Genomic DNA, 27184 nt, shown 5'->3' with positions numbered 1-27184 from the left:
GGAAAGAGGAGGGAGGCACCATGGGAGTTCCTTCGCAGCTGGGTTTGGCGGGGTCTTGCTGGAAGGCCCGGAGGTGCCGGACTGGATTTGTGTCTGCAGGGAGCAAGGGAACAGGTTTGCCTGTGCCCAAGGGTGTGGGGATACCCCTGCCCAGAGGGGACGCAGAAGAGTCTATGCAGATTTTCAAGGAGGGACCGGAGGGAGATGGCAAATCAACGGTGCGTGTCCCAGCGGAGGGACCGGCAGAGTCACCGGTGACCAGCACGCGAGGGAGGAGATAGTAGAGGCTGGGACTGAGATTAAACTCGGCCTGTGGCGAGGCAGCAGAGGGGGCTTTATCTGGACAGAAGGCAAATCTGAATTAAGGACTGAGAGACAGCAGTTGCATTGGAATGAGATTATCCAGTGATAAGGCGTAGAGAAAAAAAGAGGGGAAAGGTGAAGCTGCTGTGGCATCCCTCAAAAATACAAGGATGGAAAACTTGTAGTGGATCTGAAAGAATCAAACAGGCTGAAAGAATGGTTAGGGAAGCATGCAGAAGTCATCGGACCAAGCAAAGACAAGATGCCAAGAAGACTATTGTCGAAAGAGGTTGACAGATTAAGCGGGATTTGATTTAGGCAGGAGGAATTCTTTAGGCACTTCAGTGACAGTGGGGACAACTGAGCCCAAAGACGTGCGGGCATACTGCAGGCCATGTAACGGAGGAGCCCCAGACATGGGTTGTGAATGCTGTGTTCATGGAGTCTGTATGGAAAAGGGAGAAGGAATATGGGACAACAACCTGAAACAAATTGGATCGAGAAGTAGGCCCTTCCTCCTCCGCACAGGAGACGTTAGGGAATTACTGCACTGCAAGAGCAATAACTAGATTAAAAGGTTAAAGGGAAGGAAGGAAAAGTGACGATGTGCGAAAGGGGGATAGTGGGATGTGACGGGGAATACGTTCATTTAGTACAGAGAGGAGAGCAGAAATATCTGGAAGAGGACATCTGCTTTTATGCTAAATATAGGAGACTCATTGCTTCCTGCTAGATATTCATATAGGGAGTTGGTCAGAGCCCTGTAGCTCTGTGTGATCACTCACTGTGGTGTTTTGAGGTGAAGTATTGGTGGATAAGGGGAAGGAAAAAAAAGCAAGTGGAGTACTTTGAGCATCCTAGTCTAGTGGAAGAAGTCTCTGTCGGTCGCAGGGGGTGGAACTAGATGATTTTTAAGGTCGCTTCCAACCCAAACCATTCTGTGATTCTACGATAGAACATTGGGGTGCTGGCAGAAGGGGAAGGCAAACAAAGGAGATGGAGAAGGTGAGCTGAGAAGATGTTTTGCAAAGGAAATTATTTGAATTGTGTGCAGAGAGTGAGGACAGCAGGCTTTATGCATAGGTTCCCACTGTGTTGGGGAAAAATGGCATATACATTCAAGCTGCATGTTAGGAAAACAGATTTGTCACAGAAGTCAGCCAGGTCCACAGCTTTCCTCCAGAAGCACTTAACAATGCAAAAGCAGAGCCAAAGAAAGTCAATGTTGTGGTTGAATCATGTCTGGGGTTTGGTAGTGAGAGAAAATGAAGGGTCAAAGGCAAATAAGAAAGAAACATGAAGAGCATCAGCAATCAGACTTATGAAAGAAGGAAAAGAGAAAGCAGAGAAGGCCAAAAGCAAATAATAAAGCATGGTGAAGAATACTATGGGAATGCTGAAAAGTTTGTGGGGAAAAAAAAACCCAGATGATAGAAAAAAGATGCAGTAACAAAAAAAATAGAAAGGCAGTAAGGCTTGATGAAGGGCTAGGTCTGTGAACCATATCTTCAATCAATGAAGGCTTCAGTCAAATGAGAAGATGAGGATAAAGAAGAGGGTAAATGCAGCTGGGTAATCAGCTGGGAAATGACGCCAGTGGGGATGAGTGTGGGAGGCTGTGCAGAAATGGAGAAAGAGTGGACTGAAGAAGAGGTGAAATGGAGAGAGTTCCAAGAGGTGAAATGAAAAAAGCTGCTGAGGAGGGGTTGAGTGAATGCTGGATGACAGTGCCATGAAGGTGAGAGGGGAACTGAATGTGCTGCTTCCCACTCTTTCACCGACCGGGGGAGTTTGCCTAGCTTCATCTCCTCTGACTTCAGCCTCTCAGTCTTTCATGAGATGGCTAGTGGGTCATTCCTATTTCTGCAAGGAAGCTAGTGTGTTCATTCTTTGTGTGTGTGATCCAGGGTCAAATTAAAACCATAAATTAATTTATAAAAATGCAATTTGATGTGAATGTGCATGTGCGATGGTCCACATCACATGCTTTATGGTCCTTATAGCAATATACGCAATAAATGGAGAGTAACCATGGTTGTTATTTTACTACAGGGGAAATATACAGTAAAATATACTTCAAAAGAGAATTTGCAGAAGTAGTGTATTCTACCCATACCTTGTTGAAAATGGAAAACGCATAAAACTTCGACTCATATATATATACAGATAGATATACTGCTTCAAAGAGACAATCCGCAAATGGCTGTCAAGGAGGCCATATGGAGAGGCTGGCAGAAGGGCAGCTAGTGAACCAGTTACGTGTGCCAGGTTCAATTTGTCACACTTTACAGTACTGAGAAATATTTTGTTCTTGTTTTGAGAACTCTCATTAGCAAAGATTAGACAGCGTACTCCTCAAAACACATCTTTTATGAAGGAGGGAAAAGATCCAGCAGGCCTGCCTTTAAAGGCTGGAACCACTGGTATGGTGATGTATTTATACGTGGTAAATACAGAGTACTGGTTTAGGACGCATTGAATGGAGGAACCCTCATTTCTAACATTAAGACATTAAAACATGTCTTGGCCATCGGTCCTGAGGGCTGGAAGACCGAGAACCTCCAAACCCAAAGCATATGGAATCCGGGGATGCGGTTGTTGCCCTGGGACTCCTGCGGCTGTGAGGGGACAGCAGGGAGGGTGGAAGCGGTGCAGGCCAGTGCTAAAACCACCTTTTCTCCTCAGGTTTTGGAATTACTCTGGAGTCACAAGGGGAAGAACAGGAAAAGAAAAAAAAAAAGGTTTTAATTGTTTTTAACCCAGCGTCGACTAGCGCCGTGGTGCTCCCTGAACCCCTGCGCCGGCCTGAGGCGAAGGCGGTGCCGCCGGTGTCCCGTCTCCTCCCCCGCCGGCGGCAGGGAGGGCCGCGCCGGGCCGGGCGCCATCTTCCGAGGCGGGCTGATGGCGTCCGGGATCCGGGGCTGGCGGTGGGCGGCGCAGGCCCTGCGGGCGGCCGGCAGCGGCGGCGGATGGTGGCGGCCGGCAGCGGCCGGTGAGGCGGGGACGGCGGAGTGGCGGCTGGGTCTCTCCGAGGGCGGGCGGGGTCCGGTTTGCCGGCGCCCGGGGGCAGCCCAGTGTTACGTTAGACGTTCTCGGAGACGATGGCCGTCCCCGAGGGGCCGGGAGCCGGCTGTGGGCTTACGGGCTGCTCCTCTCTGGCAGGTCCGAGCCGCAGCCTCTGCGCCGGCGAGGTGCCGAGCCTTTCCTACCAGGAGCTCAAAGACTTAAAGAAGACCAAGGTCCTCCACGTAGATGTGCGGGAGAGGTGGGAGATCGACAAGTTTGGAAAAATCCCAGCATCCGTCAACATACCCCGTAAGTCGAGGTGTTCCCCTGTGCTTGATGGCCATGCCTGTGAGCAGAAGTGGCAGGGACTGAGCGAAGAGGAGCTGTGCTAGAGGGCTGCTAGTGTGGTGTGAGGCTAAACTTCTTAGGAATTGGAAGCCTTACAGTGTAAGCCTGGTGAATAAATGAGACTTTTCTCTTTTTTTTTTTTTTTCTTTCGGTATTTCCCAGTGGGTGAATTAGTGGAAGCTCTGCAAATGGACCCAACGGAGTTCGAGGAGAAGTACAGTCAAAAGATGCCGGCCAAGTCGGACCCTGTGGTTTTCTCCTGCTTGGCAGGGAAGAGAAGTAGACAAGCACTCAGTTTCGCCATGTCCTTGGGTTTCAGCAGGTAAGCTTCTGTGTGTAAGGGTGGCCTCTCCCTGTGAAGTGGAAGTCTTACTCGCTTCTTATGGGCCAGGGTGAAAATTTAGATGTGGAATGTGAACAAAGCGACTGGTATTTGAGTTAGACAACTCCTCTTGCTGCCACTGAACCTTGGGTGTTCCAGCAAAGTGAGGTATATTGCCCTGTGAAACAACCCTTCAGCAGCTCTGCGCATGTGCTGCCGGTGATAGAATCTGCTGCAAGACTGTGCTGCCACACAGGGGTCCTTTTGCCTCTTAGGGCTCCCTCACCAAGACATTGCTTCCTTATACAGCTTCATAAGCACTAGTCCTGAGATCTAGGATGGTTGGAAGGGTGGAGAATTGCTCACCTTGGTAAAAGTACAATCTTAAATTAGTTTAGGAGACCGCACCCTTTGTTAAATTGCAGTTCCACCTGTACAGTTCACTGTTGACAAAGTATGCCTTCGCTTCCAGTAAAGCAATGGATTGTTTGCCATGAGTAAAGCAGTGAAGCCAATAGCTAAAAAGACAGTGAGATTGATAGAGCGAGAGCAAAACCAGCATTTGGTTGGCAGAATTGTTACACCTGTGACAGAAGGTGCCTCGCTGGCTTGAAGACTGCAGATAGAATTTAAAAAATTGGTTGGTTGCTCGTGTTCTTGCTGAGCTGCATTTCATGAAATGGAAGATCCCTGCAAATTCTAGTCAAAAGTATGGAAGCATGTTCCTGTTTTATAAATACATTGTTTTAATAAGTGCAAAATATCCTCCATTACCTGTTTTTCCTGCTGCCTAATTGAAGGAGTCAGTATTGTTTTACATGGTGGGTTTTTGTTTTCCAGAGTTTAGTTCTGTGCAGGCTTATGTCAGATCTATAGAGCATGTAGGTTTGCAAGGAAGTAAAGATCAGTGTGCTGCATTTATTTGACAACACATGAAGTATAATAACATGTAAATCTCCCACCACAGTGAGTCTGTTCTCTCTTTTAAAAAAGAAAAAAAAGAAGTGGCAAACTGTTTCATTGGTCCAGCTGCTACTACTTGGTTGATGTTTGATCTCCAGCATTGTGTCATTTGGAAGAGAAGAGCTACAGAACACACTGCATGGAAGCAGGCAGCATTAGAGTACAAGGAATGTTGATCTGTCTCATTGAAGCTAGGTACAAGTGTATTTGATTACAGAGAATTTCTGTATGTTTTTCCTCTGATTTTTTTTTTTTTTCATTTTAGTTTGGGGTTTTTTTGCCATGTCCTCTTAGATACCTTTTTCAAGAAGAGTCCTTCTTAACGTTGTATCTTCTGCATGTTTTCAGCGTTCAGCAATATGCTGGTGGCTTTGAAGATTGGGTAAAACATGAACCTCCAGAGAAAAAATGAAGATGACTACCCCAACCCTTGCCCCATCAAGGCTTCGGGATGGTTGGTAGGTTTTAGCGTGCAAACTGTGTGCGTTCCAATTCCAGAATACACTCCTGCTTGCTTGTGTAAATGGACATTCACGTTTAAATAGCCATGCATACCAACTGCTTGGTTTAATTTATATCTGAAGATTATGACATGAATAGAGCATATTAAATTTGTTCAACCTTTACTTGGGGCTATGTTTTTTGGTGAAAGTATGTGAAGAGAACCTAAGTGCTTATTACATTTACTAAGATTTTTGTGTGATTTAGTTTATGACTGCTTAAAATAATGATGATAGGACAAATAAAATTATCCTTTCCTAAATAACTGTGTTGGCTAGTTTGTTTAGAATAGTTACACTGCAGATATTCTAATGGAATTGGGGTAACTGCCCTAAGCACAGATTTATTTTATTTCATGTGTAGCTGGAGTTTTAAAATACTTGCTGTGTCATCAAAGAGTACACGTAGAGTACAAATTTTTTTTTTAAAATACTTGCTGTTCAAAACGTTGTGTTATTCCTTATTTTTAAAAGTATATGCATTTTTATGTGCAGATCTGCTTCTGAGCACAAAATACTACAGCATTCAGTCAAGAGCTTTTCCCTCAGCAGCTCAGTATCAAGTGAGAACTTGCCTGTATTTGAAGTTATTATTACAGAGATGTAATCATTTTAGGCTGGAAAACTTGAGGTGTCCAAGGAAGTTACTAAACTCCCTTCCTTCTTTTATGTACGTTAATTTGCGTGTCTTAAACTTCAAAAAACAAAGCGACCCATCCCATCCCCACCTAAAAATTTGCGTAGTCATTATTTTAAGGATTTTTTTTGTTTGTTTTTTAATGCTGTTAGCAGTTCAGAGGAACCAGCAAAGGTGAACTGCTTTGGCCTCTAGAAAATTTAAGTTATAGCCCAGAAGTTCAGCACTCTGCAGTATGTCTGGAAAAAAGAATTAAAATTTCTGGTTCTGCTGTAATCAGCAATACGGGCAATGTGTGCTTACCCTACAGCTCTTCTGTTCTGACAGTGCAGTCTGCATGGTGAGAAGAGGACCTAAAAAATATACCCTCTCAAGTTCAGATAACAGAGAAGGAAAAATTAACTAATCTTACTGGAATTTTATTTCCTAACAAGTCCTGCAGTCTCTCTGCAGTCATTTGTTTCTAGAGGAGAACTCCTGTAGTTGGCACAGCCAGCTGTGTTAGCCATGCTGCCCTGACTCTGTATCTTACAGGGGTTTCTGTTCTCCTGTCTTTACTAGTAATTAGAGACCCAGTAGTGTAGTTGTCATAGTAGTGAGTAACGAGTGTGCTTTTCTTGAAAGTATTATTGACTTTTTAGCGCTCTTATTGCTATACTTTATTTCCAATCCATAAAAAAACCCAAGCAACTTAAGAACCAGAATTTAGGTTAATTTTCAAGATGCTGGTTTAGTTTAACTGATGAATTAACAGGATAAAGACGAAATTAAAATGGCAGGATCAGTATGCTTTTTACCTTGGTGGGGGTCAATTATTCTGTTAATTCTCACTATCTTACTCTTAAAAGGTCTTTTTCAGACGGGTTTGGGAGGAGTAGCAGATGCCAGCAGTTTTGTTGGATTTAGCCAACTCCTATGATCTATTAATTTTGCCTGTTTAACATGACCTAGCCTGTCGGCTTCGCAATGCTGTGGGCACATAGTCAAAGAGGCAACTGAAGTCCACCGTTGGCTGTGTTGTGCCAGGTCTCACCAGGACTAAGGATGCCTTTTGATCTAGATCATTAAGGTCAGACTGTCTAGAAAATTTGAAAATATTTAGCTAAATGTGTAATTAATCTTGTCTACTTGTATTGAGCAAGCCACCAAACCTCAACATACAGGTGAACAAGGCAAGGAGATCTAGTCAACTAAAGTTAGTCACAATTTAATCACAAGTGGCCAGTGCTTCCTTTTGTAGCTACATTAGAGTTTGTTGTGAACATCTAAAACTACATAGCCACAAAAAATGAACAACAAACCGTCACACTGGGTCACACCAAGATTTGTCTAGCCCTTTATTTTCTGTTCAGCAGCAACTGGTCATAAACATCTGAGGAAGAGCATGAAGCAGGATAAAGTATGTAGGGATACAATTCCCAGATTATCTTCATTTACAACTCAAGAGTGCTTTGATACTTCCTGCAGGCTTTGCATGTCTTGGTATAGTTGGGTATTTGTAAATTTTCCACACAAACTCCCAGTGCTCACAGCAGGCTGTGCTGGCTTCAACAACGCATGGTTAAGTCTCTCCCTTTGCTGCTTCACAACCTGCCATGTATTGTTTTCATCAGACCCTCCTGCTTCTTCTGTCAGAAGTGGTGAACGGTTGACACCTCATCAGTCTTCACACCACTCTAGATTTTTCTAGACCTCTGCTATCTTTCCTGAGCTGAAGAGTTGTGGATTTTTATTTTAACAGAAAAGCCACTGTATACCTATTTTTTCTTTTAATTAGTTTTTATTAGTCTTGGTAGGTTTTTTGCAAGGTGTTTCTCAAGCTATTTGTATCTTGTCAAAGTTGATAATCCTTTCTGTGTCTTTCTCTGTATCTTCCCTATGTGGATGTAACTTGATTTTCAAATGACAATTAAGTTAAATAACTTGTCTGGTCCAGTTCATTTTGCTTCCTTTTAGATTTTTTTTTAACTCTTTTTGGCATAGATGGCCTGTGTTTGCTTTGACATTACGCTGTCACCTACAACCATGTAATCTGTGAAGAGTTTCAGCTACCACTCTTCTAATGAATTTTTGTGGATTTCTCTCCTTTGAAATGAAGCACAGTAAAGGTGATTTCTTCTGTCTGGTTGGTAGCAAACCTGTTGAATTCCCATTATGTTCGATGTCCTGTTGTTCCAATTTACAGCTTTCCTTTTATAACTGTCATCACGGAATCCAGTTCCTTTAACCGTACTTTATTGCTTTTCACCATTTACGCTGGAATCAGAGCTGGTAAAACTATCCTCACCTTCCCAGTAGAGAAATGACTTAAGATACTTCCAGTTACCACCAAGAAGTGCCTGATATTTTAGCTCTGAGGTTTTAAGTCACACAGGTAATTTTGGTGTGAAGTAAAGTCTGCAAAGGCTCTTGAGCAGCCAGAAAACTTTTAATCACTCCAGTCAGAATTCTTCATTAATAGCGTGAAATCCCTAATTTCAAAACACTTGCTTTCTTAGCAGATTATGTGGTATATGTGAGAAGACTGACATTTACCTAAAGAATAGTTCCTGTTTAAGAACTACACACAGTGGTCAAGTTGCATTGATTTATTTCTAGTCCCCAAGTCCACATTACAAATAGCACATTTTAGACTTCAAGAAACAAAGGTAAATAGCCAAATTCCACTTTATCAATCAACTGGCTATAAAAGGTATGGATCAAATGGCAACAAAAGTAGCAAAGACCAAAATGTATATATTTTCCATCTCACCAAAGTGGTTTGGGCTTGTTTACCTAATATTTTACAAAAATAACCTGAACAGAAATAAATGCTAGTAGCCTAACGGGCTACATACAAACACACTTCAGTTGTATTTCACTGAATGACCAGCCAATTACAAAGACAGGTATTTGCAAAAAACAGGTTGTTTTTTTTTAAGGGGACAGTTTTTTGAACCAAGACGCATCATAGAGCAAGGGCTTTCAAGAACTTCCCTCCAATATTTCAGACCAGTGAAATGTGTTGCTTCAGGAAAAAAAAATAATTGAGGACAATGTTACTGAACTTTATTTTATCATTCAATTCTTATACTCGGGCAAGTCGGCATCATCATTCAAAATGAAGCTGTACAGAACTTAATTGAAAACAAAGTTATCTAAAACTCAAGAAATTCGATTTAGGCCAATTCCTGATTTCAGTGGGATTATCTGCCTGAGTAAGGAACACAGGATATGGCCGCCTGTTTGAAGGTATCTCATTTTCTCCAGCACGTAGTTAACCAAGGAATCCCATTTCAGTTATTCTAAAGAGTTGCTCCTAACACCACAATTAAAATTAGCCAGTATGAAACTCACCAAAAGCTTGATCCTCTTAAATAAACTCTCTAATGAACCACACAAATTCACACTAACAGTGAAGGCAGACTAACAGTGTATATCTTTTGTACAAAAAAAATCCACCATAAAAAATAGCAATTATATCCAGATTTGTACTTGATTGTGAAATATTCCAATAGTACCATACAGTACATTTACTTGCAAAAAAATTCATAGTATGTTGGGGTTTTTTTTTCATTCCTAACACTTGAAATGTTTTAAGAAAACTGCAGAATCACTATACATATTGCACTTCTCTGGTAAGCTGGGCTACTACGCTTCATGGCAAAAACATCCAAGTACATCTATGAGTAAAACAGCATTTTTCTAATCCAAAAAAGGAACTGAATTTCATTCCTGCAGCTTTCATTAAAACTGTAACAATATTCTTTGCAGGCTCTTCTAGGCTTTGTTTCTGAAGGGTTGCTGTGTCACTTGTTACAGAATCCATATTAATTTTTTTTTAAAAATCAACAAAATTCAAGGTAATGAATAGATTTAACATACAGTGCACTATCTTCCTTCAGTCACAAACAAAATGAAGACAACACAAGTCATTAATACAGTTACACTTAGGCTTCAGGTTATTGTCGCTTTAAAAATAGTTCACTTCAATGGCAAGTTACAATTTTCTCAAAGCAAACAAAACCGATCATGAACTATTTGTTTTGAGTGGACAGTGTTAATCTTTTGCAGCTGGGTTTATCGTTTGATTCCTTACACTGAAAGATCTTAGTACATTTGCTCCAGCGTCAGAGAAAATGATGCAGTTTTAGAGAAAAAGCTTTCAAAATGCTTGACACAAACAAGCTATTTATTCTTCAAGTTCTTCGTCAAAGATGTTACTAAAACCTTCTGTCCATTTCATGAACGCAGGTAAAGATCCCAGGATGTCTCGAGTCAAAGTGGTCCATAAAGAAATTCTTTGGAATGTTTTAAGATTGGCTATAACTAGAGTTCTGGCTACCATTTGGACCCTGTTCTCCTTCACTGTTTGGAAGAAAAGAAAAAACAAAAACACGTGTCTTCAAAAATAAGCACCATATTACATTATTTATTTATTTATTTATTAAAAAATACAGTATTCTGAAAGTAGTAAAAACCTTTTGAAGGAAAATACTTCAACATATACACAAATAAGTCAGGATATTCTGCTGAATTTCATAAAAAAATGCAAAGGTTATTCTCAGCACGCATTAAGTATTCATTTGAATAATAATTTCAATACATCCCCATACAGCTGCCTGCTGAATCTACTTCTGAAGTCAACATTTCAAAGTTCACATTACATAAGCACGGCATTACAGTGTGCAGGGATTTGCTTGTGCGGATCCCCGACAGTGATCTTTAATCGCAGTAATCAAATACGACATCAAGCAGGCCTAGTTCCAAGGAATCTGGCCCAGTCACAGAGCCTCACACCGCGGTTCCTCACATTTGCTAAGTGGTATCGATCACCTTCTAATTACATTAATGCGTTCCATAAAACAACGAATGTTCTGCTTCTCACTAGCTCCTCAACAGTCAGACGGGCTGTTTATAATAGAAAGGCCTGCACTGTAAAAACATATGCTGTACCTCAAATTAAACATTTACTCATTCTTAAGATGTTTTTCCATATGCAAGGTATATTAAGAAAGTACAGTACCTGTTCGGAGGTGGTTTTGGTTTAGGCATTTTACTAAGAATAGTAGCCATCTCTTTCCTCTCATCAAAGTTCTTCCACTGCTCGTACAGCTTCAGAATAACCCTGATTATTTCTAAAATCTGATTAGAAAGAAAACAGAGCGCAAGGTCAGGCACAATAGTGATTTTATCTCTGTCACAGTCAGTTTAAGTGTGTAATTAATTAAACACGCCCCAAACTGAAATTAAGTAGCACAATTTTCATAATATAAACAGAGCCGTCTCACATTTCATCTGGTCTGGCAATCAACCATTACTACAAGTAGTTTTCTGATTTAATTGTGAATGGAAGCCTGAACAGTGTACTTTCCCTCCCATTCGACTGTATATACCACTTCTCCGCCCCTGCAAGCTGAAGAGCTTTTTATTTATTTAGTTGCAACGACGGTCACAGCTTATATCTATGCTGCTCGGAAAATACAGACAGCTGGCAGCATGATTGCAGCTAGGTGACCAATACAGTAGCTGGTGACTATCAAAGTTCTATACACATCAGAGACACAGCGTAGGGAGAAAAAAGCCCCAAACCACAAAACATTGGTCTGAATTCCTTCCTACCAAGAAATAAAGAGCCAAGGAGTGTCTAAATACTTCTTATTCTTACTATAGTCGTCGTCTTATTATTATATATTCTTATTATATTCTTATATGCACATAATAAGAATTGTTGAACTTTCATATTCCACTTCTGGAAGCATAAGCATTCTCTACCAGTTTGGACATTTTCTACCTACTGCAACTTAACCACCTTAATTTCCTATTAAATTTCTAGTGCAATATCCTATACAAAAGGTGGATAATACTTGTTTCATCATTCGCTAAATTAATAAAGTAGAATTCTTTCTTCTTTTTAATACATGGTCTTTTGATTAAATGCGAGAACAATATGTATCTTTGAAACAGAAGTCCTAATTGGCTACGAGGTCCGTGGTGTTAATGTAAAAAAATCAAGTTTAGATTGTTTCACTGGGGTGAGAACCAGGACGTGTGAACATTCAAATGTGTTCAGTATGAAGCTTATGGTAACCTTATCTGTCAAATATAGGTTGGTTCTCCCTCTGCTGCCAATTTATTATCACCCTCCTTTTACATGCACGACAGCGTAATTCACAGAACTCTTGATGCAGCACAGCATCCACACTGCGCTTAAATTTGAAGACAAATCCTGGAATACAAATACAACGCCAGGGTATCATCAGTGGGATAAAGGGCAATACAGAGCGCAGAGGGCAATGGTACGTCTCATCCATAACATGCTATTTAATTCCAGACTCCCAGTTTCAAAAAAGACTGAAAAACAGTGTGATAAGGAGTATGTGTACTAGTTCGACTTGCTTGCTGGAGCTAAACAAAGGTTAAAAAAGTCAACCTAAAAAGTAAAAGGAACTAACGAAGATGAAGAACATTAATAGTATGAGAACAACTGCACCTTGGAATCTGATAAATTTATGAAGGGGATTATTTGACATAGAATTTGTAATAGCAGCAAACTCAGAACTGAATGATCTTGGTGTCCCCCTGTTTAACACTGACTGAAGTCACGGCCCTGGTCATCCTCAAAGCGTCAGGAACATTTTACACTCTGCTATACTATGTAGATTTATAGGGAGAAAATGAGAACAGTATGGAGGCATGATGCTGAAAGGAGAATCAGAAAATTACATGCACTAGAATTTAAAAGTCTATCTTGAGTGACAAAAAACACTGGGAATTCTTTTTCTGGCAAAAAAATGCAAAGGTTTTATATTTCCATCTGAAAAATGGCAACACCAGCAACACTTTGCCATTACACAATGGTTCTGTCTTAACTTTCAGAGCAGGGTGATAACCGAATGACCTGACCTTGTCTCCCTTCCCATGAGATCTGCCCGATTTCAACAGTGCTTAACACGTGATCACTGAATGAAGTTCAAATCAGTATCGCAGACACGGAAGACGACAGTTTTATAACCATGACTACCATTTCTGGTCGATCTGTTAACAGGTGGTGGGAGGAAAAAATAGAGTACCTTTTCCATATCAACAGATAGCTCAGCAAACCATTGCCTTGCATCCTTCTGCTGGACAACACAGGCCACATGTAGGCAAGCTGCAAAGATCAGGCGACATGGATATTGAACAAAGATCCACTCCCAATACAGTTAGAAACATTCTATTTTTTATAAGTCAGACAAAACAGTATACGGTTCACCAGAGGAAACTCGGGATTCATGATCTGATTTTTCTTCAAGGCTTGCTAAATTGCAAGGCTACACTGTCAGCACTGTATGAAACACAAACTGAAGCACCTTGCGAGGTCGCTCTAAGGAAATGCTTGTTGATGGGACAGGCACAGAATACATCCATTTAAACAGGACAAGAAACATTACTTGTGTTACTTACCTAGAGCTATCATGAAAGGAGGGTACAGCAGACAAAGATCAGTTCTATATGTGTCATTCACTATCCTCCTGTGCAAAAAACAACTTGTAAGTATTGCCCTATTCACCTTTAGACTATATGACTTCAAAAAGCTGCTGTTAGTTTATAAATATTTTCCCAGATGGTAGAAACAGTAAGGCTGCAGGGCAAAACAGCAAGGGAAGAGATCTCTTCCCTTGTAAAAAATCTCTTAAAGCCTTTCATTTTTTTCCTTGTAGTCACAGCAGAAGTTTATTTGGAAGCACTGTGTTATAGCATCATGAATGTCTTTCTGCAGAGGGTATTGACACATGCCGTAAAATAATTATACCTCTTTCACAAGTAAGTAAGGGCAAGCATAAAAAGTATTTTTATTGTCTTTCTGTGTTTGAGAAACAGTTCAAGACTTCTGATAACACAGCTAAAAACCCCTATATATTGCTCCTATGATGAGATACAAGAGAAAGCTGACATTAATAGGAAAAGATTACTTCTGCTCATAGTCGCCATTCAGTAGTGTAAAAAACTGTGCTATTAGAGCTAGTCTAAAAATAAAAATTAGATCGCTGCAAAGTAAAATCATTACAGGGTTAAAGACAGAATAAGCTAAGTCGGAGACGTATACCTGCACAGGTTAACTAGGGCACCCTTTGTATTCAAATATAGCTAAGTCTGCTTTTGCTTAAACACCTCTGAAGCGTAACTGTTAAATACTCGCTTTCTTGCTGAAAGGAGGCACTACTGTTAATCATTGTCTTCATTACCATGCAAGAGGTAGCAGCATGTCTTCTTGGCCCATATCTTGCACATATTGGAGCAAAGGTCTATAAGGATGATATACTATCAAACAGCAGTCCTAGGAAAAACGTCAACGGGATAAAAGTTAGATTACAATGCAGAATGTGTTGTCAGTTCATATTAAAAAAATACAACATTTGGTTTACAAGTCAATTACTGATTTTATTTTTTTTAAGTAGCATTCTGACACCTAACCCTGCTCTAATGAGGGCAGTGCTCTCTCTAGAATACCATTACATAGCATGGTTGCCAGTCTGTCAATGTCTTTCCCCTAAGAGACAGAAAAAGCCACATCTGCAGCACACTGAAACCTCATTTGCTTACAAACCCGTAATTCCCAGTTGGAAATACAAAACACTGCCAGAAAACAGTCTGTCACTAAATACCATACATGGAAAGCACGCCAAAATAATTGACACTGGTTTGGAAAGGAAGAAAGAAAAAAAAAATCCACTGCTCTCGCTCTCAAATCCCCTCTTTTCAGGCCCAGGTTGGTGTAAACAAGAAGGAATAATCTTCTTGCTGAAAGCAGCCAACTGTATGGACACTATAGGGCAAAGCCGCATTAAGATACATGTGCTGAACACTGAAGCGAGACATAGTTATCACACGTACTACATATTGCATAGTGTACTGCAAAAATAAGTTAATCCCCAAAGCATAACTTCTTGCAAATGCAGTTACTTATGATAAAACTCCTGTATGCAAAACTCTGATGAAAAATGTAAACGTTAGACCTCCACGGACATCATTCTAAAATTGGAGACGGGGTGGGGGTGGGGCGGGGGGGGGAGACAGCATAATGCATATTTCATAGCACAAAATTCAAAATATTCTTCATCAGTAAAAAGTAAACTGAGGCAACACCAAAAAAAAAAATAGAAAAAAAGGCAAACCACCAAAAAAGCCCACCTACCATTAATTCTAGGAGATAGAATTCACATTCTAGTATCTGCAAAGAAGTAAAATCACAGTTAAACAGCAGCATGTTTCAGACAACAGAAAGAATTAACCGGCATCCAGTTTAACGTCATGAATCCACAGGATTTCTCAACACGTATTTCTAACAGTCCTAAATGCAACTCCTCTGAAACTACAAAACCAAACAAAAATCAAACTATTATTAGCCATTGCCTTACCATCATTAGAACTTAACCCCAGTCAGAATAACAATGCATTTAAACATTTTGGATCAAGTTTACTAGGAAAGACTACTTCACTGGCAGTACCTGTCTGATTTGTTTCAACAGCAGCAAATTGTTCCCTGTGTATAAATACTTAAAAGCAACAGAGAAGTCCTTTTTGTAGAATTAGAGCCTCTTCATCAGGCCACTAACAAGCCAAATGGGCTTTTAAAGTATTTTCAGATTTAATGTCATATGAAATATTCTGTCCAATCGCAGCAATTAAATCAGCTCTCATTTTCCATAGAGATAGTGACGTATTAGTGATACCAAAGAAAAGACTGGACCGCTTTGGCTACAGGAAAGCAGTACTCCGAAATACATTTCCACTTGCTTTTATCTGTAAAATAGCAGCGCATTTTTATTGCAAAGTCTTAGATGTTTTATATTCTGATATATCATTTGGCTTTCTAGTTTGGGTGAAAAGCAGTATTTGTCACAGTCGATCTAAAAATAATTAATTCTGTTTAACTTTCAAAATACTACAGCACAGGTCAAAACTGGTTTCAAGAAAAACTACAAAATTTCTCAGCATTGTGACTGAGAACACCTTGAAAACCACTGGTAGATCTAAATTTTAACTAATAAATAAAAATTATTTTTCAAAAGCCATTACATTTTATATGCAAAAATAAAACTGCTTTCTGTAAGCAACTGCTCCTGTGTGCAAGCTTGACGTATCCCAGGTGCGAGGGCTATTTACCTTCCCTGCAGCAATATATTTGTAAACAAGAACATTCAAAAAAAGCTAAAGCTTTAAAAGTATTATCATACTATACTAAAAATCACTATTTCAGTCACCCAGTCACATCACTTCTCTTTATAGCACTCCCATCAACAACTTAAGGAAAGAAGGTTATGGGAGGTTTATTACTTTTAGAAGTAACTTTCCCAATAAACTATCTAAAACTAATTATAAGCACCCTGACATACGAAGATGAAAATATTTCTTTCTTAGAATTTAAAAGACACAATTTCCTGCTAACACTTATTTGTCTTTTAATTTATTTGATCAAGTTGTACTTCGAACAGGATACTTACATGGTTCATCCTATAAGGAAACTCCTTCGGGAAGGCATACGAAAACCTAGTTTTCACTACAGCAAAGAGAAATGAGTATGTTAAAAATTACGTAATTAATACTTTCACTTCTTTCCCTTTCTATTAACTCATCTGTTTGCAGCGCAAAAGGTTTGTTTTTGAAAGAGAAAAGTTAAGTGATAAGATTTAAGATCCTGAAAGGGAAAGAGAAATACACCTGAAACCCAGATACTCACAGGTACTCAGTCAGACATTTGTCTGCTGCTTTGGGCACCCTTAAATCTGATTAACTAGCAACTAGCTTGTGGGCACCTAGTTTTCCACAAGTTATCATTCAGAGAGCTATCTACCCACTGATGTCACTCCAAACCTGGTGATCTCTTCAGGATCTCAGTTCCGACACTAAATCCAAATGGAATTTTCAGATGCGATTTTTTTTACATAGGCTTGATCCTTCAACATGCAAGATTTTAAACCATGTAATGAAGCCTTAGAAAAGCAAGACCAAGGGCAGAGTGAGAGAGCTCAGCCAAAAGCTCTTGTATGTCCACAACACAAAGATTTTGGATATGCAAAAAACAGGCTCAAATTGAAAGCAAGAAGTCAATGCACCACACTGCTGACAAATGTCCTAGGCACTGGATTATCAGACGTTTCAAGGGTGTTTCTCTCCTTGAAAGAGACACCTAAGCATCTGGTTAGGCATCCGATATGGTTCAAGACACTTGCCTCCAAGGGAATGTTCAAATATATCCTCGGTTTTCTAGCTTATGATGATCCCTAATTTAGATACCTAATTATCCTCATGCATTTTACAATGAGAACAGGTACAAATAGTGCACTGTTAAGAATTCTGTTAAGTTGCAAAACCAGAGTGACCTCATATTGGAATGCTGAGCAAAGAAAAACTTAAGTACACATGAGGACGTGGATTTGAGATTTGTACAAGTGAAACATTTTAACATCTATTTTAAGTCCCTGTCCTCCAAGGAAAACAGGTAACATTTAAACATCCTGGAAGTGGACAATAGTCCTTATATTAATGACAGTATAATATGAACCGATACTACATCTAGAAAATCAGTACGCCGTTCACTTTGATGAAATGATAGTGCCAGTCCTCTAGACTAAAGAATTCAACATTTAGACCTATGGTGGCCTTTGCTGGAAAATTTGCCGTAGGACAATACAACTAGGCTGTTGCTTGGAAATTTTAATGAGTTCAAGAAGGAGAAGAATGAATAAAACCAATTTCTCAAGAAGCATGCAAACTGAAGAGATACATAGTAAAAAAATAAACCACTTTGAAGGGGCAGATAGGGAAACAAAACATTTTCCCCACAAAGCAAGCTGCAGACACAACCATATGGAGCCGTAGAAACACGAGTGAAAAGCTTTTGAAGAGGTTGCCAGAAACCAATCTGAGATTATCTTCCTCACAAAGAAGCATGTGTTACTAACTTCATGTTTCTACCGAACTAAAAGCAAACAAACCTTTTCAACTGACCACTATTGTGCTAGTCATCCCTTTCATTAGCTTTTCTTTAGTTGTCTCACCTCCTCTTTTTTCACCTTTTCTATGAAGGCCTCCAAAAAAATTGCTGCACGCTACTGAAGCAACTCTGGTAAAGGAAGACCAGGTAGAGTAAGAGACATAAACGCTAGGAGAAAGCATGTTGCTTTTTGTCCCCACTTTCATGACATGCAGAGCACTTATCAGGACAGGCAGGGCTTCTAGGTCTGAAGGAAGAACTGCGGGGGGGCAATCTTCTGTGGGATTCTGAGAATTGGGATTTTCAGCAACAGCATGGCTCAGGAGAAGAAGTCCAAGTAAAATCAGCTACTGCGTATTTACCAAAATCCATCCGGCTTTCTCACTGATGCATCAAAACTGCCACACAGGTCAGTGCTTTGAGATGCTACTGCTGTAAAAATAGCAACTCTTATTGCTAAATCCAGTACTGGTCTTGGTCATGCTGGCACTGAAGATGCGTTTCAGTTCCTGATGGTGGAACTGTCATAAGGCCAGCCCCATGGACTGATGCACTTACTGCATGTGGAGGCTACAGATGCAGCCAGTCACCTGTCCCCTCAACAGCTAGGAGGGATTTTGAAAGCACTGACCTACATTTTGAAGAGCACAGCCACGAATTGTCTCCTGAGAGCAGCTGGACCTTCTGGGTCAAATAATAGCGTTCAATTAAGGAAGCCATCACTAAGACCTTGAAGGATGAGATGCAAGCTACAGGAACTGGAAAGTACGAGGCAGGTGTGAAAGATAGAGAACGAAGTACCTACAGCGTGATTTTATTGCCTTTATTTGTGAACAGTATGTAGGTTATAAGATGTATTTTTAGAAATAAGTATCACGTGCAGAGACTAATATTATGATGGGGAAAAACGGATTAAAAAATTAGGAGGTATGGAGCCTACCAAAAATTCTGAAAACAGGTACTTCCTTGGAGACATACCTGCTATAAAACAGACAAATAAAGCCCTAAGTTTCCAAAGCTATCTTTGAGTAGTTCAGAAATCAATTTACTACTCAAGGCTGTTTATAAACCTCAATAGTTTAATTTTATTACTTTGGTTTTATTTATGCTTGGCATAAGTTCAAATGAGAATCAACCAAAAAGTAATAGAGAAAGGACCCTTCTGTTTCCAAATTTAAAAACAGAAGTTATTTATTCTGTATAGCTTTAATTGGCTCCTAGCAGTCAACATGCAAGCCCCCCAATGACTTGATAAAAGGCTACCTTTTAAAAACAAAATAGAACAAAAAAAAAAAACACAAAGAAAATGTCTGATCTCCCTACAGAGTTATACTACATTATACTAACTACAGTATAATGAAAATCATTAATACTTACATACAGAAGTAGCAGCAGAAATCAACCTTGTATTTGAAACAACACCGAATTCCTGAAGAAAAGGAATGGTAAATGAGTTGAACCACCTGAAATACCATATACTCATACTGTTATCAAATTAAAATAATGGCTTCTTACTAAAATGGGCTTCTTTATGCAGTATTTCTTTTTTTCCCCACCCCTTTTTCTTTCTTTTTCTTTTTTTCTTAAGGTGAACAGAGTAAATTAAAGGATTTTAGGTAAAGAGTTTTTTCATTTATTAGTTACTTTGCTGTTTGAGTTACGGAGAGACAGTAAACATTTACGAAAGGTACCAAAGCCACAAAAGCTTAGCTGGCTAACACCCTACAAGATAAGATAGACAAGAGGGCTTCAAGAAGGTACGTTGTTTTTCCTTAACGGGCTTGGAGAAAAAACTGCCTTTAGAAACCTGTCATTAACTACCTTTTTTTACTATGTTTCCACAAAGCCTTAGCTTCTCTGCTGAGATAGTCAGCAAGATTAAAAATTTCTATGGACAACATTCTTTCAGAGAAGTGCATAGCAGAATCATAACCACTATAGCTGCCCTCTAGAGTTGCAGAAGCCATAGCTTCTGCATAGAAGTAAAAAGCATCTGCATCATAGTAAAAAAGGCTGCACTGACTTCTAGTAATTGTTCTATGAGATAAGGTAAATCTGTCTACGTATGCTCTACGTTTGCACTTTCTTAAAGGCTTAATTAACAGGCTGATAAAAAATACTCTCTCCAATATTCTGCACCTTTCTCCTTTCCTTCATCTCTTCCAAACACTTGAAGGTGTCACAGTCTTTGTACAGAAAACAGTATCACATGCAACTACTGGTTTAGTAGGACTGCTTCTACCATCCACTAGGCATTTGAATTCCCCCTGTAAAATTCATTAGTGCTGACATATCATAATTTGGCCAATTTGATTTTTTTCCATTATGCTGACACTTCTCAGACAGCTGAAAAACTTCTTGCATTACAGAGGACTAAGAGCAGTGCCCAAGCTGATGCTAACTCTTGGCCACATTCAAAGTGGACTTCTGATGGTGGAGGCATTGGAGCCTTCTCACCACTATCCCTAATGGGTCAGTTCCTTACGATAATTTCTCAAAGATGCCATATGAGCTACAACATACTTTTAATTCAAGTAATGAAAGTGTGGTAAACTCTGAAGATCCCTCACTACGTGGAAGGGAAAAGGATAATTAGGAAAACATTTCAAATTATGTTTTAAAGTTTGAGTAAACATAAAGAAGGAAAAACACACCAGAAAGGCAAACTGCACAATTTAAGCGATAGTGTATGTAAATACGTAAACACTGTACCACAGTGAAACAGCCATTTAAATTACTCTTTACAGTTTTCAGAGGCCCTTCAGGGTTAGTAATTCAGACAAAATTGTGAAAGATCAAACACTAAGTAATATGTTTGAAGGCCTTCTCCGTCTCCTTTTCTTAAATTGCTATAGAAATCCATACAAAAAAAGAGAAGGTTTCAACCCCCAAAGCATGAAGAACGACAAAAAGTTTAAAAGTCCTAAACGGTTTCTCTCTCATACATCACATAATTTTACATTAAAAAATTGTAATACTTCATACCTCTACTTTGGATGCCAAAAACACACACGTAGGAGCCATTAATACTGGATCTATACTTTTTAGGGAATATCTGAAATGTTATAACAAAATTATAATATGTTGTTTCATACACGTAGAACGATTAATCTATTAAGAGCACCACACTTCCTTTTGAAAAAGCAAAGCTTAAGTTAACTTTAGTAGCATAAAAGCTTTACACCATCCAGAAAACAAAAGTGGCACTGTTTTTAATACAGAACTGCATTTTTAAAGGGCTACCAAAATGTGCCTAGCAAATGTTTTATTCTCGTACCATCATAGTAAACAGTCCTACCTGGCATAGAATCTCTTGAAGTAGACTGTAGCAGTGGCAATAACTTGTTGTCTTAATTTAAGATGTTCACCTAAAGCCTGGATAACTTAAAAAAAAATGAACAAAAGCTTGAGTTGAGTTTTTACAACAATTTGACACCAAATACCAAAGGATCTCAAAACACGACTAGTGCTGGGGATTCTAAAGAGCAGCAGCACAGTCTTCTCCCTCAGTTCAGATACAGCGTTCCGGTGACACAACATGTTGCTGTAAACCTACAGACCTGCAGGTGAAGAAGAAGCACTGCATCCTGAAGCTTGTGGACACCTTTAAAAAGGGAAAGGCAACTTGACTTCGTTGTGTACAAAATGAGCACGACCTTTAAGATGACAACACAAATCTCAGAAGGCTAAAAGCTTGGGTATTCCATTTTAGAGCAAAACAAATCCAAATACTTACAATATCAGTCTACGGCTTTTCAGTGCCATGCAAAATGGATGTTTGTTTTGTTGTTTGGTTTTTTTTCCAAACAACTAAAGCTGCCAACACAAACATGGTCATTAAATTTGGCAGAGGCAGCAGGTGTTAAAAAAATGACATATTTAGTCTTGGGAGAGGGGGTGGGAGACCAGAGGATGCAGTCAGCTGCTCCATCACAGTGGTCCTCTGCCAGTTGGCCAAAAAACAACCCTGGTGTCATCTGTGCAGGTAGCTCTTGTTTGGCCTCCCAGGCAAAGGAAAGGCGCCAAGCAAATTAGATGCATCAAGCTGGGATTAAGAGCAGGGGTCAGATATAGAGAATGGCAGAGCAAAACAGAAGGTTGCTACTTGTTATTTTTCGCATAATTCTTCACGGCCACTATTCTATGCAAGTCTCGGCTGTGTTAAGACTCCCTCTTCTTTTTTTCCCCTCCTCACCAGAAATGTCCAAAACAGTAATTTAAAATACACTTAAATATATATTTAAAACCTGTACAGCAAGATCAAGACAGTGAGCACTGATGGAAAAAGCAAACAATTCTGTTATCAGTCATTGCTGAATTCTTAGTCTCTACTTAAGCACGCAAGTCCAGATTTTTTTCCCCATGCCCTTACCCCATATCGCTTGGGGACAGTCAGGGTACACCCTACTCTCACTTCTAATGAGCAGCACAAAATTTTAAAACACACAAATATCAAGGGAAGCTGTTGGCTAAAAAGGGCTGAACGTAGGAGAAAAGGAGAAAGACACCCTGAACAGCACTGATAATTAGCAACTTTTTTTCCCCCATAGGAAAAGGTAACTAATTTGTCATCCACTCTTGATTACCCAAAGCAACATGAAGTTCCTGTCCATGTCATACCACTCTTTTCCTAAAAACAAGAATGCCAAATTGATACTAGTTTGCCAGTGACACTAGGACAAGCAATACTGCCAGAAAAGAGGTTAAGCTCGGTATGCAATGTCTGTACAAATATTAAAATATTTATGAGCATATCTTGAGAGGTTTGAAAGGATTTTTCCCTTTGATTTGACCATGGGGCTACAAAGCTGTCTTACTATTAAGGCATCAGAAAAATCCAAATACTAAGCTAAACAGAATTCTCCAAATATGTTTCTCACTCCCATGGGATTTTCAGGAACGGTTAGGCCATCTGCTGTCAGAAAAATATCAAGCTTGGTTTAGGGAAAAAAATGGACAAGAGCCTAGAGAGACTTAATGAAATGGAAGCTTGTATACGCTGGGAAAAAGTCCAATACTTGTAATTAATTTTTTAAATATTTCCAAAGAAACTACTGGATTATTTATTCCCTTACGTTTACAAAATACATGGTTTCAGTGGTTTTTTTAAATAAAAATTGTTTTAAATATGAATGTCTTGGGTAACCTGCAACACAAACATTACAGCTTCTGCCCTAAACCAGAAAGGGAAATCAATTAATGTGCCTTTCAACCAAAAACTCTACTAAGATTTGATGATCCAAAGAGAGAAATCAACATCAATTCCCTTTTCCAAACTATTTTAGATGACAGCTTTCCTTCTCTAAAGTATTAACAGTCCGAGTAGTTGCACATGGCCATACAATCGGTTGGTGATCTATTGCACCTCCACAATGAGGAGGCAGCAGGAAACGGCCTTTCTCCGGGCAATTTCTTGGTTGCTTTAGGCAACAACCATCTCCTGGGCAGACACATGCTGAACGTGACAAGCCATGGCCAAGACTCATCTCCCCACCCAGGTAACACAGGAGGTGAGAGAGAAGAGGGGGAGGCTCCATAAACCCAAAGCAGGATCCCTACGCAGAGGCAGGTGATGATACAACACATAACGAGGGCTTGAATACAGCAAGCTCTGCCTGAGCTCCCACCAGCACAGAGCAGCCCCTGAGAGCCTTCTGCATGAAGGTGGCCTCTCTCTGCTAGAGAAGGGGTGAAAGCCCAGCACCACTCTCTCCTCCAGGGCAGGCTGAGGTCGTACGTGCACAAGGGAGATGTTGGCAGAGCCATTCCCCAGCTGCTGCAGGTCATACACTGAACCTTCATGGGAGGCAAGGATCCTGAGAACCCTGAACTGAAACCACCTTGTCTACTTTGTAAATCTTTGCCTACACAAGAAAAATGCTGGAGTGAAACATTTTTAAAAGTGTATCTCATAATTCAAATTCATACTAGTGAAAATTAGCATAGACATGCAGTTTTATAAATATCAGTACCCCCCTTTCTCTTTTTGCATTATGAAGCTACAACACTTTGGTTTAACCTCAAGGAATTTCAGGAACTGACTGAACAGATTTCTAGCTTGATTTCCTGGTGCCATGTAAGCGACAACACAGATGTATCCACAGCAATCAGATTTGCAGCATACGCAATTATTATAAAAATAGCTAAGCCAAAAGAGAAGCTGGGATAAGTATCTTTCACAGATACAATTCCAGCACTGACATAATATCTTCCAGTGGCCTCGGGAAAGTCACTTAACTTCTCTGTCTCAAGTATGTCTGGCCAGATAGCTGAAAAAATAAGCATTCTGTACGTTAAAGGACTGCTGTGGAAAATATTCAAAGAGCTGTCTGCAAAAAAAATACTTCTTAGCAATATCCTTTGTTTAGGCAGATTTTTTTAAAATGCTGAACAATTGCACACAAAAGAGTTTAAGTGCCTGCATAATCTGATATGCTCCAGTGCAGCCATTCCTAGAGTTAAACACTCTGCAGGATGAAGTAAGTCTTAGGTAACTTCAGAGACAAGCCCCAAACTCCTTTGGAGAAGAGGCTTCCTGCCAACAGCTCTCAGAAACTTGTAGGCAATTTGAGAGCCACTCGGTGCCAGGGAATCAGTCACACGGCAAGATGCAGGCTGTGATGAAGGTTTCAAAGAACGTAACTGATCCCAAATAACAAGTTTCCAAGCTTTGCTGTTCAAAAGGACTGCACAGATCAGCTACAATACTTACCACAGCCAAAAAGCCCACCAAAAGCCCAGTTTGAATATTAATGCATGACACTGAGCCTCTCATATGCTAGCTTAGCAGTTTCTGCTTGTTTCTCCTTGTACTTTTTAAGTAAGAACCTCTTGAAAATATGAAAACGTACCATGTTTTGTCCCGTCACAGGTTAAAATGTTATATATGCAGCTAGTTTGCCTGTAATTTCTCCTAAAATTGTGTTAATACAGCTCACAAATGACAATGTTATTGATATTCCAGTTCTTTGTTAAAATAGGTTGTGAAAGTGTACGGAACACCACAATGAAAACACTGCACTCTCTAAGCAATTCAAACTTGCATTTAGACATGGCAGATGCTGTACAGATTTTATGGCAGAGATGAAAACAAAACAGTTTTACCATTAGTAAAAAATATCTGTAGTTTCCAATATTCTTCTTCGGTCAGAAATTTCAAGTCTTTCTGGCGTTCCTTCAACAGATCTTGTTTATCCAAAATCCATTGTAAACTAAAAGAAGGGGAAATAATTTCAGCAACTCTTTGTCAGCGTTATATTGAGAGTGCCCCCCCTCCAGCCACCCCGTGCCAGCAGATTACAGGTTAAGGCTCGGGGCTAAAGGGCTAGTGGCCTTTAACCAAGCCACACACGACCTCCTCAAGGAAACGTTCACTGGGGTTTTCAAAGTTAGATATCAAAAAAAAAAACCAAACCAAACCAAACCACTAACTAGCAGGGATTAAGGTTAGCTTTTAGCTATATCAACTAAACCGGCTGTATAGATCTGAGGTGCCTGTGGGTAACGAGGAAGGTTTACGTTATATTTAGTACACCCTGGGCACCCGTTTAGACCCGGTCGCGCCCAGCACGGGGTATTTTAAGGCAGCTCAGCCCTGGCTGCCGCTGGGGACACACACACATTGCACCCGGGGGACCGCAGCCACCCACACCCCTTGGCCGGAGACGGCGGCAGCCGACGGAGACGCCGGGAGGCGGCTCCCCCTCACGGAGAGCCCCCACACGTCGGGGCGGCCCCGGCCGCTCTCACAACTCCAGCCCGCCTCCCGCCAGGGCTCCGCCGGCCAGCAGGCCCCGCCGCCGCTGCCAGACCGGACCCCGGCGCCACCGCGCTCCCCTGGCCCCCGCCGGGCCTCCCCACCGAGCCGCGCCCCGGCAATGAATGGACAAAGCCCGGCGGCGGCCCGCAGCGCATCCCCCCGCCACCCCCTTCCTCCGCCACCCCGCGGCACCCACTAGTGCGAGCTCTGCCAGAAGTTCCCGGCCATGGGGAGGAGAGGAGAGAGAGCGAGGAGCGGGGAGGAGGCGCCCGGGCCCGCGATGCCCCGGCCCCGCCGCGCCGCCGCCGCCACCCCCGCGCCGGCAGCAGGAAGGAGGCGGCCGCCACCGCCCCCCCGCGCCCGCCGCCGCCGCCGCCGGCCGGCAACACGCGGCACTGTGAACCGTTCCCCTGCGCGGGGGTTCCGCCCGCCGCCGGCGGGCCCCGGCGGGCCCCGGGCGGCCGTCAGCGGCCCGGCGGCGTGGGACTGCGGCCGCCGCGGCCTGGCAGCCCCCAAAGAGCCTCGACCCGCGGGTGGTGGGGGCCGTTCGGGATCCCGCCGCCTGTGCAGGGCTTTCCTGAGGTGTAGTGGCTTCGGGGAGACACGGGGTGGTTTGGAAGGGACCTTCACAGGGCATCCAGTCCAGCCCCCCTGCCACGGGCAGGGACACCCCCCACCAGAGCAGGCAGCTCACAGCCCCATCCAGCCTGGCCTTGAACACCTCCAGGGATGGGGCATCCACAGCTTCTCTGGGCAGCCTCTTCCAGTGCCTCACCACCCTCACAGGAAAGAATTTCTTCCTTCTGTCCAATATAAACCTGCCCTCTTCCAGTGTAAAACCTCTGCTATCTAAATTCGGTACCAGGCTGCTCCCAGTAAGGGCCCAGTTGGGACCACATGTTGTCTCCTGTGATGTCTCAACCATGTCCCAATGCAACTTCCTGATAAACTTTTGACTTTGTTCTTTAGACATCAGACCACTTACTTGTCTTGCAGCGGTCTCCACCTCACCTAAATTTCCCTTTACCTTACCCAATTCCTGAGGTTTCAGGGCTCGGTTTGCTCCATGCTGGAATTTTCCTCATTGGAGAAAGCCCCTGGAGGTAATTATTTTTTTTTTTTTTAAGTTTAACAGGAAGAACCTGGGCCTGAACCCTTTGCAGCTTTCTTTTCCTGTCCTTTCCTGCGGTGGCATGGGAAACGCTCACAGGTCATAACTTCTGAGCGGGATCTGAGATGTATTAATGCATGTACTGCTGGGAAGGGTGCACCGAGGCAGGAGCCGGGGGTCCCGGTACCTGCGCTGCCCCAGGATGCAGCACGCCGGTGAGGGCGAGCATGGAGGGAGGGATGGAGGGAAGGATGGTGCCTTCTCTTCAAGCAGCAC

The 27184-nt window shown here is 41.4% G+C and overlaps 2 protein-coding genes across 3 annotated transcripts; one reads left to right on the top strand and one right to left on the bottom strand.

The window, feature by feature from the left end:
• The first annotated feature begins 3130 nt into the window (after window positions 1–3130).
• Window positions 3131–7648, top strand: TSTD3 (thiosulfate sulfurtransferase like domain containing 3). The gene is made up of 4 exons (XM_063329891.1): window positions 3131–3295; window positions 3466–3618; window positions 3820–3979; window positions 5291–7648. The coding sequence occupies exons 1-4, from the start codon at window positions 3205–3207 to the stop codon at window positions 5352–5354; spliced, it is 468 nt and encodes a 155-aa protein (XP_063185961.1). The 5' UTR covers window positions 3131–3204; the 3' UTR covers window positions 5355–7648.
• A 1004-nt stretch (window positions 7649–8652) lies between these two features.
• CCNC (cyclin C) lies at window positions 8653–26151 on the bottom strand. 2 transcript variants are annotated; one of them, XM_063329889.1, is made up of 12 exons: window positions 25994–26151; window positions 25143–25249; window positions 21337–21421; window positions 21024–21093; window positions 19416–19467; window positions 16546–16601; window positions 15237–15272; window positions 14287–14378; window positions 13505–13572; window positions 13132–13211; window positions 11085–11203; window positions 8653–10426 (listed from the first exon to the last, which is right to left on the bottom strand). In XM_063329889.1, exons 1-12 carry the CDS (start codon window positions 26023–26025, stop codon window positions 10372–10374), a joined length of 852 nt encoding a protein of 283 aa, XP_063185959.1. In that variant the 5' UTR covers window positions 26026–26151; the 3' UTR covers window positions 8653–10371. The 2 variants fall into 2 exon arrangements, with proteins under 2 accessions (XP_063185959.1, XP_063185960.1); XM_063329890.1 differs by lacking the exons at window positions 21337–21421; window positions 25994–26151.
• Window positions 26152–27184: the final 1033 nt, after the last annotated feature.

Source organism: Chroicocephalus ridibundus, chromosome 3 (assembly GCF_963924245.1).
Source record: "Chroicocephalus ridibundus chromosome 3, bChrRid1.1, whole genome shotgun sequence".
NCBI lineage: Eukaryota > Metazoa > Chordata > Aves > Charadriiformes > Laridae > Chroicocephalus > Chroicocephalus ridibundus.
Note: the sequence above shows the minus strand (reverse complement) of the source record. Positions and strands in the feature narration are given on the sequence as shown.